Below are 16609 nucleotides of genomic sequence, written 5' to 3'. Positions count from 1 at the left end.
CTGTAGGGAAGAAAGAAATTAAACAACAGACTGAAATGCTAATGAACATAATTTATTTTTCTTTTGACAAAATCTACAATATTAAGAATTAAGTACATGAATACAAGGATTGGTATAAAATGTAAACTTGTATCAATAGCTTAATAACTGATCTTGGTTCTTTACACGCACGAGAATCATTCATAAGTTCTATACCTACAAAATAGCCAAATTAACTATCATTATCAATAACAATTTTCACGATTCCTTTTTATCGACAAGTTCTAATAGTTCTATGGTAATTAGAACATTTGGATAACTCATCCAATTTTTTTCATCGTAATGAAAATCTGGTTTGTTATGTATGTACTTAATCATTCTATATGATATATCTACATTTCTACAATCCTATATACCAATTGCTGTTTGTAAAAATAAGGATACAATACATATTCTATTAACTTAGAAATAAATTATGAGTTATTTTACAATATGTAGGTATTAATTGTTTAATAACGAGCGCTATACACGTGGCTTGGTTTATAATTGTTATAAACGTCGCAAACAAGACTTCAGTAGGCATACACTCTGAAAATGTTACCTCGGAAGTTCCCTGAATTCCTCAGTCAGGCTTTGTAAATTTTATTAAGTCATCTATTTGTTTCTATTACAAACTAAGCTTAGCAAATACTTCACTAAAACTTATTGAATTGATTGAACAGGTTTATAGCTTGTGCAGGGGTTTAATAAGTAGGTATTATTTATTTAATATTAACATTTATCATAATAGTTTTCTCGTTTCTTTTCTGTATAAGTGAAACTAACAGTTTAACGTTGCCCACGTGTATTCTTTATTAAGTTATCGTCGCGGGTTGATTGATTCACGGATGCTCTAAAGAATAGTGACGAGATTTCTTCCAAAAGCTTCTGAAGAATCCTTTGCGTTGCTTCTGGCCTGGATGGTCATCACCTGGTAACAAAAGGTGGTTGATTAGGCACGAGTTTAAATGCAATTATTTATTATTAGGAGCCTATAATGTCCCACTGCTGGGCAAAGGCCTCCCCCCACTTGTTCCAGTCTTCCCGATCCTGCGCAGTCTGGCCTTAAATGAAATGAAATTTAGTACGATCCGAATCAATAATGATAATTGTTTCCGACAAAATCTCGCCCACGCGCGAGATAGCACATCCTCGTAACGTAAACTGTGGTAGATAAAGAGATCCGAGGCTCTCATGTGTCATGAATTTTCATAAAACCTAACTAGCAAATGAAACTAATCATTTCGTCGTCACTGAAAGAAGTTCATATCTTGAACTTTGTGATCATGAACTGTGTTCGGGGCAAGGAATTGCGAATGTCAAGTGTACTAGGGGCTGCCGCATCGTGCGGGTCGATACAACCACGGAGCAGCGACCGCCGCGGCGCGAGTATGGCGGACTGGCGATCCTATACAGACAAGACCCGCCCCATCCTTTAACACTTTTAAATGTGGAACTTAACACGTGGCACTACTTTCGTAAAGCCAGATTTGTACACTTAACGGTAGGTATTTTATGAGATCTGGGTTATACTTTGAGGAGATATTAGCGGTTAGTGTTCGTTCTTTGCTCGCAAGCGTTTTTAACGTGTTAGGCTAGGATACAGTTAGGTACGTTGCTAAGTCATGCCATGCAACGTTATCTACTCGAAGACGTTAACTTCTTATGTATAGTACTTCTGCGAGTCCGCTTGGTTAAACTTAATTAGCAGATTTTTTTTTACTTATTCGTTCTAGCTAGATACTGAATTAGAGAATAAATAAAAAGCTCATGGGACCGTGAATAATTTATATAATCATTAATGTTAGTTGGTAAATATATTAGCTTACGAGAGACACTTAAAAATGGTAACTGTAAATTACTAACATGTAAACATTTGTTATTCATTAATGAGGTCTACGTAAATATTCGTCGATGAAACAAGAGTAGGGACGACGTTAGTAGGCCATCCAAGAATAGATCAGTAAAGTAGGTAGGTATTTTCCAGCGATCGTTCCACATGCCACGCACGCTGCCAAAAATAGTCGTCGAGGTTTGCCGCTCGACATTTGACTCCGGTGCTGTAGGGCTGGCTGCACAACTGACCACGCGACTAATTTATGTTAGGTACGTATCGTTTGGATTTTACGAGGATGGTGCCTAGTTAATTGCGCATTACATCTACGAGAATGACAAATTAAATTACTTGGAAGCGTATTTTTTTTTCAACACGGGTTAAATAAGGCACCAAGGTTAATTATGTATTTATGTGCATGATAATAATTAACCGAAGCAATTTAGTTCGTCGGCATATAAATCATTATAAAATAAACGTACATCAAAGCGTGACTTTACAAGTACTTCTCCCGTCTATTTTAGCACGCGCAGCGGAGGTCGGCAGATTCAAGTTCAACAGCTAGACTCCCCACTAAGATGGGCAAGGTGTTAAGTTTATTTTTGGTTTTATGACTAGGGGAATACTATAATATGTACATAGTAATGATAATTGAGGAACCGTAACTCTATTTATCTGTTTATTTGTCTGTCTGTAATTTTAATATTCATGATATTATACAAAGATGTACGGTACGGTAGATAGGTAAACTATCATCTTAAATTTACTCGTAATTTAAAAACCGTAGCTATTAAAATATATTTGGTTGGTTGGTCGTTTCCGCAGAGAAGCAACGGATCTTGCGCTATCTGAATATTAAGTAGACAGGAATCGATATATATGGTGTATCAAAAGCTTTTGTCACTTGGTGTCCGGTTTTAGGTACCTATCTACCGCCCATGCTAATACATGGAAGCCATGACATCAAATGCAGTTATATTGTGATTATCTAGAAATTATTTCGCGTACATGAATCATGACTGAAGAAAATACCTACTTCCTCAGTCACCGCTTCCGTAAATATGATTCATCGGGTGAATCACGCACCTTTGCCTTTGTTTCCATTCTTCATGACAATGTTAAGATATCGTCACGATGTGCCAACCAACTACATGAACCCCTAAATTTTCTATAATATAGATAGGTACCTAAATAGTGTAATATTTTATAACGCTTGGAGATAGTGGTATTGCTCCTACCGGCGCCGATGGGCTCTTACTCATGTTTAGATTTTTTTGCATAGCGATTGAGAACACTAATTTGTCTCGTGATAAGAATTTAATGATTTATGTATTGCCAACGACGGGTAATAATTGGGTCAGGATGACCGTTGAGGAAACAGCAGTATAGGGTTGTTGAGAACCGGCAGGGAGGGGGAGCGGGTGCAGGTCGTCGACTCTGCGGTGAAGGGCACCGCGGGGTCGGTGCGTTCGCTTTCGACGGCGCGGCGGCGGCGGCGGCGCGCCGTATTGATCGCGGTGGATCGCAGCCTCCGCTCTCCGCGCCCGACGCTACATCTACGGTCCTACGAATGTTTGTGTCACTTCGAATTAACACCGGTTGGCTTTAACATGAATTGTAATTATAAAAAGAATAAGTACAAACACATAAATAAGTATTCAAGTTGTGTTTGATGTTTGATCTCTGACACTGGAGACTGCGGATTTAGTACACACACGAATCACAGGATATGTAGATTAAATTATTACATAGGTACGTAAAATATCTGATTTCACTGAAATTTTCGGTCAATATTTTTCGAACTGAAAACTAAGTAGGTACCTTCTTATGTTAAAAAAATATGACTACTAGAGTCAGACCAAGCTAAGTTGGCAGCGATTTTGATAGCGCGGACTGTGAAATTATTATAATAATTAAAATAATCTTTAATAGAAAAAAAAACGACTTCTCTAATAACTACTAGCCTAACCCACTTAACGGCGCTTATACTTTATTTGGTAATATGTATACATTTTATGGTAATCATAGTGGTTTATTTAGTTTAGGTATCATAGTGGTTTTCCGGGTCAAGGTCCGGGTCCGGATCCCAGTCCGGGTCAAGTCCGGAGTCCGGGGCCCAGTCCAAGTCAAAATCACAAAACGTGTACTATATGTGTCGTTGAAGAGTTCTGTTCTGATCATCATCAGCAGTTCCACTTCATCAAATGCCACAGTTTTTAATGTAAATGCTTGATTTTCTGATGAAAATACAAATATCTTTATACGCATGCCTTTAAGACTGGAGGAGTTCCCTGGATTCTTCGTGGATCCCATCATCAGAACTCGATCGATCTTGACAAAAATGTGGCTTAAAAACTTAACTTGCTTAACAAACATAACGAAAAGGACAAATCGCCAAATGCAAGCTATGCGTCGTTGAAGAGTTCCGTTATGATCATCATCAGCAGTTCCACTTCATCAAATGTCACTTTTTTGAATGTATATGCTTGATTTGTTGATAAAAACACAAAAATCACCATATGTATGCCTTTAAGATTTGAGGAGTTCCCTCGATTCCTCATGGATCCCATCATCAGAACTGGGTTTTGACAAAAACGGGACCAATCTGTATGCATATACATACAATAAAAAAAATTCACGACGGAGATATGGAGTAACAAACATAAAAATAAAAAAAAAAACATACAACCGAATTGATAACCTCCTCCTTTTAGATTTGGAAGTCGGTTAATCTGTCAGCTCCCAGCGGCTCATATTTGAGCCAGAACGCTTATGGGTGACACAGTCTGTGTTATCAAAATCGCTGCCAACTTAGCTTGGTCTGACTCTAGCTTATTGATTCAGACTAGAATGATCATTCATCAAATCATCATCAAATCATATATAGGCAACCCTATTTATTTATGTTCTGGAACATATTTTCTTTCATAAAATACAAGTTTCAACCGTCAGACGTATCGGTGAAGGTCGACCATATATGCGGGATCTCCTACTATTAGTGATACCGAGTCCTCGGATGGCTCAAAATCGTGTAAGGTAAGAGATCAAAGCACTGGATGTTCGGTTTGTAACTAACGGTACGGTAGGTAACTTGACACACTGTTCACGGCGACCGCGGCGCCGGCGCTGCAAATGCCTTGTCTTGCCACATGCATACCTTAGTCATCCTAGCCTAGCATGTAGATCTACTTGACGCAAAGCTATAAGTAGTACCTACTTGTACAGGAAACACATTAAAATCCGAGTCAATATTGGGCAACAAGTGGCGCGACTGGTGCGAGCAGAGCATAATGACGGAATCACACGAAAAACACGGGACTGGGAATGAGAATTTGTGCAACGACAACGACCCACTCCAGGCTGTCTCTTTGGTGTTACAAAAGATTTGACTCAACTCAATAAAGTAACTACCTACTTACTTAAAAATTAAACACTGAAAGGAGAGCTGAATATTGTTAAATAAAATGAGACGCTGGCGGTGAAAGTGTAATACTTTACATGCCGATTATTAATTCTGGCGCGGGCGAAAGCAGTCTTATTTGGAAGCTTGTTTGATATTAATATTTTTTCGACAATTCTAAAGCTTCCAGCGTTCCCGCGAAAAGTGGTCACTTTTCCATCTCGCTAACCCCTTCTTATTGATTTCGAACCCATGGAGATGAGAAAACGAATTCCGCTTATTAGCCGCCAAAGCTTTTATCGTCGACGATTAAAGGGTAGGTAACCATCATATCCTTTATTTGTTATACGTACCTATTAAGTACCAGCAAGCAGAGCAATGACCAGGCATCGCCATTATCATTATCAAATATCGACTTGTTTACTGTATTAACGCCCGGGAATTGTAGGTATATTATGTTATGTTATGATATAAGTATAGTTGTGTTAAATTACAGCGCTGAATTATCTTTAGCCGTCATCTCATGTATGATATTTGCGTTGGGCTGTTGCCACGATGTGCATCAAAACGAATTTGCCAGTAGGTAGTGCGCCCCCTTTGGATGCTCATGTAGGACAGATAAATGAATTAGATCGCGCGTTAAACTAGGCTACCTAGATTGTCACGGCATATGTATTTTATGGGATACCCAGTAGTCATCATTGGTTTTCAAACAACCGGCTGGCACGGCCAGCGCGGGGACTCGAAGGCAGTAGGACATTCGAGACTACTTTCTTGGAGTAACGGGTCGGCCTGACGGCCCGCAGTCCGCCCGCGGTCCGAGTGTGCAGTGTGTGGCACACTTTTGCGTTCTCAATTTTTTATGAAAACTCTGAAATTTGTGGAGACACGTAAATCGCTATGTAAAATTTACTGCATAGCATAATAGACATAAAAATAGGAATGGCAGTAGAAAACTGCTAGTAGTAGGTAGTATTAAAGTAAGTAAGTCTTCGTTTTCTTGGAAATCGAGCTGCAAAGTTACCTACTTAATCTAAATGCGAACGAAAGACAGACAGACAACCGATATTTATAAAATATTACTACACGTTAGTAAAACAGAAAAATAAACAAACCCCAAAATGTGAAAAAGTGAAACTGAACACACTCGAAAAATGGTAATTAGAACCCGTACCATGAGTCACTGACAGTGTCAAAACTGACATTTACGCTATCGAGAACGTAATTTACTTTCTATACATCTCGTTCGCACTAATATGTGAGTACGAGCGAGATGTATAGAAAGTAAATTAGGTACGTTCTCGACGGCGTTTATGTCAGTGACAAACTGATGGTAGCCGTATAGGAATCATATACAATTTCATAATCATAACGCAACTCGAGAAGTTACACGAGTAGATAATATTTATATTGTATGTTTGTAACATATACATTTCCGGCACATAATCTTAGGTCAAGATAACGCTCACTGTTCAGGTAATACTTTATCTCTGCGATCGTAAAGTGTTCCTCGGCTTGTAAAGGGTGGGTCTTCGTTCGATACGGTAAAGTAATGCTGCTTCGCTGAGCTAGATGCAAGATAATCCCGCGACAGGCTTCAAGGGCTGACTTAGCTTATCCGATCTCTAGAACACTTCACGTTTTAAGTAGCCTACCTGCGTAACTAAGTATTACATAATTATTACGCGCCCGTCAGTTTACCTACATACTTAATTACAGCTTAAATTGACATGCTACGATGACTATTAATATACATAGCAGCAGTAGCAACATAGATATAATAAATTTGAGTTTTCCAACTCCAGCCAGAAGAAGCATGGAAAGCTTGTGCCTCTTTCGCTTTGGATCTTTGTTTAACCCTTTGACCGCCGTTGGCATGTATACAAGACAACGATAGAACGATACACTGGCGCCGCTGTCTTGTATACAAGACAAAAATTCAACCGCTCGGTAAATGTGGAAAAAATATCAATTATATTTTTTTTTACACTCAAGTTAATGTTTTAGGTCCTTGTTTAAAAAAAAATTGCATTTATTGCAGCTATAGAAATCCATTCTTTTATAATAAGGCTCTCAAAAAAATTGCTCCAGATTTCAACCTTTTTCTTGTTCCTCGTCGCCGTTGTCCTGTATACAAGACAGCTAGGGATGGGAATGTTAACTCGATATGAGAATATTCAAAATAAATATCAAATCGCAAATCTGGTTTTATTTAAGCATTTGAACACTTGTTAAATGCCAATTGGTGGTAACTAGTAACTAGAATACGTAAAACGAGACGAGAGAGACAGGCATTAACTATAGCTGAAGTTCAGGGAGCTTCTTCAGCTGTTGATAGTAGAGTCTGACAAGTAAATCTGTCCTTGTGGTTTATTTGCAGAACAAAAGATTCATTTTAAGATGATAGTGTAGTGGGGAGTGATACCCTGCAGTGACCGCTTCGCACAAGAATGGTACAGGCGGACGCTAGGACTATATAGTCAGTGTCGCCTAACTATGAGAATGTTATATATTTGAAATTGACGAAAAATTGTCATGGTAGGGAGGATGTAATACGGGAACTGAGAAGCTCATCTAAGGAACATGTCGAATGTGAAACATGCATGCCCGAATATTTCCGATCCCCACCCTTTTCCAATATTATTGTTCTTCACTCATTGACAATTCAATTAACCCACGTGCAATTTTCCCCAATGCAGTTCCGGTACTTACATTTATATTATCGACACACGATGCGCGGCTCTAACGTTACGCTTATAAAGTTTACGTACCGACAAGCGCTTACGCCGTTGACCTAGAGACTATTATTACTTAATCCGCGCGGAAACAGTCCTTGTCGGTCTGCACTGCGGACAGTCCATGCGCGCCGTTGTCTTGTATAAACGACTTCTTGTACAGCCTAGTGCGGTGATATTACGTCATGAATCGATATTGTTTAGTGGTTGTTTTTAATGATAAAGACCTTTATTTTTAACATTGTCGTGTGTAAAAAATATGTTAATTTTTGGCATTTTTGAAATAAATTAAAGTTGGATAAGAACAAAGCCAAATTGAGAAGATTTTTACCATAAATTGTAAATATCGATATCACTATTAGCAATCCCTAAACTTTTTATTAGTTGTTTACTTAAAATTTGCTCTGGCGTGTGAGTGAGCGTCTTTGCGGACTAGGTCCGGCGGCCAAAAGGTTAAATAAATCCAGGAAAAACTAGGAGCAAAACCCGATGGAAATGTATGATAGCAGTCAGCGACTGGTTAACCACAGCAGGCCCACAGCTAACTAACGATCGGTTGCTGGGCAAACATTTTTCTTCACTTATTGAGCTCAGGCGACGGTAACCTTTGACCGGACCAGTATAAAAATCATCTCTGATTACGCGAAACTGTTGCGAATGGCGAGGTCTCACTTAAAATGGAGGTATTGGTTAGAAATAACAGCCAAGTCGCGAGTCACTTTCGTCTGCTAATGAGTGTTAATAAGGGCGCTGACGCGGAACCGACCCCGCCGGCGCGACCTTCGGCTGCACCTGGTCTAGTACGTATAGGTGCAGGGCATATAGACATGAGATTAACCTACAAGTCGTTAGACTGCCTACGCGTTGGCCGAGTGAACACTTGCGAGCGACTGCGCACTTGATAGATGGATTACTGTTCATCTATCATGTGCTTCTATTTTTATAAAATTACTACTGAATAGGAAAATGTTAGGTAATTCGTAAGTAGTGTGTACTTGTGTAGATTATAGCTCTAACAAATATTTCGTAAAATATGATTAGACTAGCTGTTGCCCGCGACTTCGTACGCGTGGATTTGTATATTGGTGGTTATAAATTCTACATTAGCTTAGAACATTATGCAGCAAAAGATAGCAGTAGGGACGGTTAATCATTTGTTAATTATTTTACAACGCATGAGATTTGTCTTTCACAACCTGGCTACGTAGTTTCAAGCCCCTAACTGAATAAAATTGTTCTCGATAATCTCGATATAATCTCTCTCAACCCCCAGAAGATTTTCAAGTCCACTATTTAATAAAACCTACTACCTAACTACCTATTTACGAAGTTTGAAGTTCCTAGCTTTAAATAAAATTTGAACCCTCTACCAACTCTCAACCCCTGTTTAAACTTTTAGGGGATGAATTTTTAAAAACGCTGAAATTACTTTTCTTGTATTGTAATAATATGCCTTTATACAACGATTCAAGTCCCGCACTCCGATAAATATTTGGGTTCCATAAAAATTTTCGACCCCCTTCACCACCTTGGGGGATGAATTATCAAAAACGCTGAAATTAGTTTTCTTGTTTTTTAATTTAATACCTTTTTGCAAAGTTTTAAGGTCCTAGCTTAAAATAAAATTTGCACCCCAAGACAAAGTTTCATCGCCTTTTTTACCCCCTTAGGGGTTGAATTTCCTAAAACGTCGCAATTACTTTTTTTTGTAATCGGCTATTATGCCTTTCAAAGAAGTTTCAAAGCATTTGTAATGGATTCAAACTTTCAACCCCTTTTTAACCCTGTTAGGGGATGAATTTTCAAAAACGCTGAAATTACTTTTCCTGTCTTATAATAATATACCCATATACAAAGTTTAAAGTCACACACTCACAAAAATATTTGATCTCCATACAAACTTTCAACCCCTTTTTCACCACCTTGGGGGATGAATTTTCGAAAACGCTGAAATTAGTTTTCTTATTTTTTAATATAATACATTTTTACAAAGTTTCAAATTCCTAGCTTAAAATAAATCTTGAACCCCATACAACCTTTCATCCCCTTTTTAACCCTTTTAAGGGATGAATTTTTAAAAACGCTGAAATTACTTTTCTTGAGTTTTAATAATATGGCTATATACTAAGACTCAAGTCCCGCACTCTCAATAATATTTGATCTCCGTACAAACTTTCAACCCCTTTTTCACCACCTCGGGGGATGAATTTTTAAAAACGCTGAAATTAGTTTTCTTGTTTTTTAATTTAATACCTTTTTGCAAAGTTTTAAGGTCCTAGCTTAAAATAAAATTTGCACCCCAAGACAAAGTTTCATCCCCTTTTTTACCCCCTTAGGGGTTGAATTTCCTAAAACGTCGCAATTACTTTTTTTTGTAATCGGCTATTATGCCTTTCAAAGAAGTTTCAAAGCATTTGTAATGGATTCAAACTTTCAACCCCTTTTTAACCCTGTTAGGGGATGAATTTTCAAAAACGCTGAAATTACTTTTCCTGTCTTATAATAATATACCCATATACAAAGTTTAAAGTCACACACTCACAAAAATATTTGATCTCCATACAAACTTTCAACCCCTTTTTCACCACCTTGGGGGATGAATTTTCGAAAACGCTGAAATTAGTTTTCTTGTTTTTTAATATGATACATTTTTACAAAGTTTCAAATTTCTAGCTTAAATTAAAACTTGAACCCCATACAACCTTTCATCCCCTTTTTAACCCCCTTAGGGGTTGAATTTTTCAAAATCGCTTCTTATCTCTTGTACACTTTACAAATGCAACCTAGTGTGCAAATTTCAACTTTCTAGCTTTTGTAGTTTCGGCTCTGCGTTGATGAATCAGTCAGTCAGTCAGTCAGTCAGGACACTTGCATTTATATATATAGATTTGTCAACTATTTTAATCCCGCTAACTAAATGGTTGAGTTCATTAATCATCATTAGATTGGATGATTTATAACTTTGTAATATTTATATCTATTGAGTTGTTACAGTCTTTATACTGTATAAGTAGTCGAACTATTTACTACCTAAGAACATATAAATTAAACTAATTTAAATTAAGTAGTATTATGTTGATGTGTTTTTTTTTGCGTGTATGTAAATTCCATGTTGACGTGTAAAAGTGCCCTTCTGGCCTATTTGCTGAATAAATGTTGATGTTGGATGTTTGAAGCAGGGATGTTGCGAACATCCGCATCCGCAACCGCGGAACTTCCGCATTATTTTCAACATCCGCATCCGCATCCGCATAAAATCGATGCGGAGCTTATGCGGATGCGGATGTCGAACAAGTCGGTACAGGAACGTCTTAGCGGCGGCGTAAGTGCTAGGTAATTTCGTCATTACCTATAACGAAATCGTCTAGCTAGATCCAGAAAAGTCGGCGAAGTTGCTGTTTATCTATCTATCTAATACCTTTAAACGAGCAATTCTTGTTTATTTATATATATATTTCGGGGATCTCGGAAACGGCTCTAACGATTTCGATGAAATTTGCTATATGGGGGTTTTCGGGGCGAAAAATCGATCTAGCTAGGTCTTATCTCTGGGAAAACGCGCATTTTCGAGTTTTTATATGTTTTCCGAGCGAAGCTCGGTCACCCAGATATTTAAATATAACGCACCTGAGCGTTTTCCAAGCTTTTTTTCATGTATGAGGCGTGAATGTACAAATGATTCTGAGTAAAATGAGCCCAAGAAGTCAATATTTTGAAGACATGAATGACATGTACACTTTTTTTTGAAAACGCTCACCTATATTCTTGCTCAAATACTATTAAACGTTTCGGTTTTTTTAATTAAAAAATACTAAAAATGTAATATTTGACGTTTTCTAAGTACCAAATCTTGACATCCGCATCCGCGGATGTGAGCCTTTAAATATCCGCATCCGCATCCGCATCCGCGGATGTCAAAAAATCTGCATCCGCAACATCCCTGGTTTGAAGTACTAAATGGCAATTATAGCTGGTCAACCAAATCTTGTCAGTAAAAAAAGGCGCGAAATTCAAATTTTTTATGGGACGATATCCCTTCGCGCCTACATTTTTCAAATTTGCCGCCTTTTTCTACTGTCAAGATCTGGTTGACCAAGTATAGGAAAGAAATTGAAGTACCTACCTAAGTATAATAACAGTAGCGAGAATACCGAGGTACGTTATCATGCACATGCGTGTAAAAAGCGCAAGCCTCTCGCCAAATCTGTCTACGGTCCGCCGCCATTACTAAATGAATTATTAATCATAGACAAACGTACCTAGTTCACTGAACCCCTTCAGCTCTAAATTAGTGGCATAACACTGACGCACTTCAGCGGGCCATCATTAAAACTGTGGTCTAAAATATAATTACTTAGGCCAGAAAATAATTTGGCACCGCTAAGTGTAATTAAAATGGAAGTTTGCGTGTGACGAGAAATTTGGATTAATTGTGGTATCTTAATTCAGCAGGCTAGACTTAGACTACTAAAGAAATAAAATAAAATATTTCTAACGTAGTTATTAACGAAAACTATAGCGCCGTTGACGAAAAGTTAAATCTTTACGTATAATTTGTTTGACAACATTGTTTCTAACAAATAGTTATACTTAAATTTGTGATAGATAGTGTAACAATCTTGTTGCTTTGTGTAATTGTAAATTGCTATTGTTTCCACACAAATGAAGGCCTTCCATTAATTGTTAGTTAATCGAGGAAATGCAGTATTTATTAAGAGTAGGTTAGGGCCATAAAATAAAGACTGAAATACAGGCGTCAATTACGATTCGGGCTTGGTAATATTCGACCGGATAAAATCCTACCTCTGTATGTTTGATGGTTATGTACGTACTAAACTAGCCTTAGCTTTAACACATGACACTGGACATGAGATTATATACTGGAACGTTTCCAATTGATGCCCGTTCGTATAAACACGACGACGCTCGAGTTTCGTAGCCAAATCTACGAATAAATGTGAAATTAGAACGGAAACAAAGGCACAAACACGCATTTATCTCTTTTTTTTTGTCAAATTAATCAAATACAAAATTAAACTAGAACTAACATCTTAAAAAGCTTTTTTTTTGCGAACTATTATTTAGAAAGCAAACATCGATGTGGTTTGAATGTAGGTATGTAGATAATAGATGGGCAGCGTTTATTGATCGAGTAATTAACACACCTATGTAGAAGACCAAACTAAACATTGCTTTTTATATGTAGCTATGTGTGATGTTGATGACACGCGTACGGCCGAACTGCAGGCCCAAAAACAAACGCCGACGGAAGCGTACTCGCGCCATTTTATTTAAAGTTGTCCCCTACACTTTTTTTTTCAAATTTGGGATTTATCTGGGGGCACGGTAGTGCCCCCGCCAAGACGAGCAAAGCGAAGCGCAAGGGCACTACCTACCTTTTCTCGGAGCGCTTCGTCGTTTTTTTGAACCCTCTTAACTTGGGTTTGGATTATACCAGATAAACAAAACTCTCGGGATATGATGTCAATAGTGGACTTATTAAGCATACAAAATTTCAATTGCATAGCTCTTATACTTAAGATTTTATTAATGTCTAAAAAACCCCGATTTTGTCACTGACTCACTCACTCACTGTTGATCATCAAAACCTCTAGGGTACTTCCTGAAGTCCTAGGAAGCTGAAATTTGGTATGTGAGATAATATTAGTCCACAAACAACAAAAAAAATTAAAAACTTTAAATTATTAGCCTTTAAGGGGGTGAAAAGGGGGGTGGAATTTTGTATGGGAAATCAATAACCGCGGAACCGATTTAGTTGAAATTTGGTATGTAGATAGTTATTGTTATGGAGAAGGATATAAAACAGTTTCAACCCCAAAATCACCCCGTAAGGGTGAAAAGGGGTGGAAAAAAGCAGATTGTATATAAAATATGCCCCCAGGTACGTATTTCAGGATTTTTAATAGTAAATCACCCGCAACCCGCAACCCTTTAAATCAGAAGATTGTCATAAGCAACTTACAAAAAGAAGTGAAATCCCACCAAAAACATTTTCATGTAAAATGTTGCCAAGACGAAACCATAAGGCTCGCACTGACAAAAAGTTATCAGATCTCTTGTAGAGCCAAGCTTCTAACTCTACAGGCCCTACCTTCACAGACTCTACACCTTAGTCGAAATATGTGGCTTGGCCGTTTCATTATTACAAGAACTATTTTATAATAAAAAATAATGAATAATGAATACATTTTTCACCTAACGCCCATGTGACGAAACGGTCAAGCCACATATTTGGACTAAGGTGCAGAGTCTGTGAAGGTAGGGCCTGTAGAGTTAGAAGCTTGGCTCTACAAGAGATCTGATAACTTTTTGTCAGTGCGAGCCTTATGGTTTCGTCTTGGCAACATTTTACATGAAAATGTTTTTGGTGGGATATGTTATTTCTATTTAGAATCGTAGCTCTTTTGATCCTAATAGGAGAAAAAAAGTGTCCCAAGATTTCCATACATTTCTTCTTTTTCATTCCGTGATCCATGACCGCCATACAAAGTCAATGAAAAATGGTAACGGAATGGAAATAAAAACCTTGGGACACTTTTTTCCTATTAGGATAGAAAGAGCTCGTGATTCTGAGTAGAAATAACATAGAAATTCACAAATTAAAAAAAAAAGTGTAGTGGACAACTTTAAATAAAATGGACCTTCCCGACCAGCGACCACGTTAACCTCACTTTGGAAAGCGTGGAACGCTGTTTTGGCCTATCGAATGCATTTTGCTTTTATGTAATGTTTAAATTAGAAATTAGCCTGCTTCGGTTCGTCTCCATTAATAAACTGGAATTGTAAAATTAATTAGAAATGGTTACCTTTCTCTTTAAAAAGCTAGAAAATTCAACAAGCCTATTTTCGGTACTTATCAGAAATGAAAATGATCGACTATCTATCTGGTTTGTTGTTTATCGCAGCTTGCATGGTAAACGGGGTAAACAGAAAAAGTAGTTGCTAAGTAACTAGGTACTTAGCTAGTTACATTGTTGCTCGGCCACCAGTTACTGATAAAATAAAAGCTCGCCAGAACATCAATTAACGAATGCCACCACACTTGGCTCATCCTCGGCGCATTCCCGATAAGCGTTAGTAATGGACTGGACAAGACACAAACCAATTAACAAGTTGTTTCCACCAAGTGGCGAGTGTCTTGCCCGGAGGGACTGGTGATGACGTCACTGCGATAGCTAAACGCCAGCGTCGGCATCGTTAAAAATAAATTTAGGTGGGGTAGGTATCTACGTTATATATCGGTTAAACATAATGCTAACTATGGGCCCGATTCGGATTTTGAACTATATGTCTATTAGACATCTATTAGACATCACCAAGATACGACAACGATATTTTTAAGATCTAGCCTGTCACGTTTGACAGTTCCGCGATTCTGGAGATACTCTTGAACGATTTCCACAATGTCTAAAACTGAGTCTGTCTCGTTAAGTATTTTTCTAAAAATCGTCGTTTCGTTTTGAGATCTATCTCAAAACGATTTTGAAACGATTTTAATACGATCATTTAACGTAAAAGTGACATTGGTTGCCCGAATTGAGATTCAAAAGATATCTAGTTGAAATCTAAACTACCAGGTATCTAGTACATATCGTATCGTTCTCTTCTCTAGAACGGATCTTGTTTTCCGAATACCGCGGTGTGCCCAAGTTTAATGGTTTAAAAAGGATGTGTAATTACCTCAAAAATTGCGCCTGACGTTATTAACCAACCTGTCTTAGGTATACAGCATAGGTACACGGGAAGACGAAGGGTTGAAGGGCCTATATTAAATACCTATTTGATTTTTGCGTGGCGTGAATTTCATTTAACAACATTATTAAAAGACGAAAATTTCAATTAGCAAATTTTACTCGATGTACTTATTATTATATTATACAGAGCCCACTGTGTCCCACTGCTGGGCAAAGGCCTTCCTCCTCTCCTTCCAGTCGTCCCTGTTCAGTGCTACATCTGGCCAGCCTCTCAAGAAGGAGTCCAGGCCATCCCGCCATCGCCGACGAGGCCTGCCGGCTCCCGTTAGACTCGTGGGGCTCCCACTCTGTGGTTAACTTGGCCCACAAGTCGTCCCGCAATCGGCAGACATGACCAGCCCAGTCCCATTTTACTCGTAACTTAGCCGCTTTCCGAGCTACGTCTATTATTCGAGTCTTAGAGCGCAGCGTGGTGTTTCGGACTCGATCCCTTAATTTTACACCTAATATGCTGGCTCTCTGGCTCGATGTACTTAATTAAACTAAATTGAATAGCGATGTATCATGTCCCATGAGTCATGACATAACCATTTTACATTTAATAGGTTGCTCGCAGTGTCGCTAATAGATATGAAACAAATGTCGCTATTTATCTTCACGTCCTATTGATATGTCACATAGTGCCATGTTGACAATGTAAGGACTTTCTATTATCAGCTAGGATTAGGATGCTTTGTGGGTACGAATATCTAATAATAATTATTATTGTTATGTGTAGAGCACGACGCGGTTATGTGAGTCGTTATGTAAACTATCGTTATGCGAGTTCATTGTTTAGAGTTAGGTAGCGTGTCGTTATGGACGTTATTATAACCATAACTAAGTAGTGCATTTAAACACGGTCTTG

At 38.1% G+C, this 16609-nt stretch overlaps 1 protein-coding gene across 1 annotated transcript in view; it reads right to left on the bottom strand.

Annotated features, from left to right (window-relative positions):
• Positions 1-31: 31 nt before the first annotated feature.
• Positions 32-16609, bottom strand: part of LOC134647961 (uncharacterized) — a 194376-nt gene continuing 177798 nt past the window's right edge. Inside the window, exon 16 of the mRNA XM_063502366.1 lies at positions 32-949. Within this exon, the coding sequence (XP_063358436.1) occupies positions 861-949 (89 nt within the window). The 3' untranslated portion in view covers positions 32-860. The remainder of the gene's footprint in view (positions 950-16609) is intronic.

The sequence above is a fragment of the Cydia amplana genome, chromosome 5, assembly GCF_948474715.1.
Source record: "Cydia amplana chromosome 5, ilCydAmpl1.1, whole genome shotgun sequence".
Lineage (NCBI taxonomy): Eukaryota > Metazoa > Arthropoda > Insecta > Lepidoptera > Tortricidae > Cydia > Cydia amplana.
This window is presented reverse-complemented; position numbering and strand designations above follow the sequence as displayed.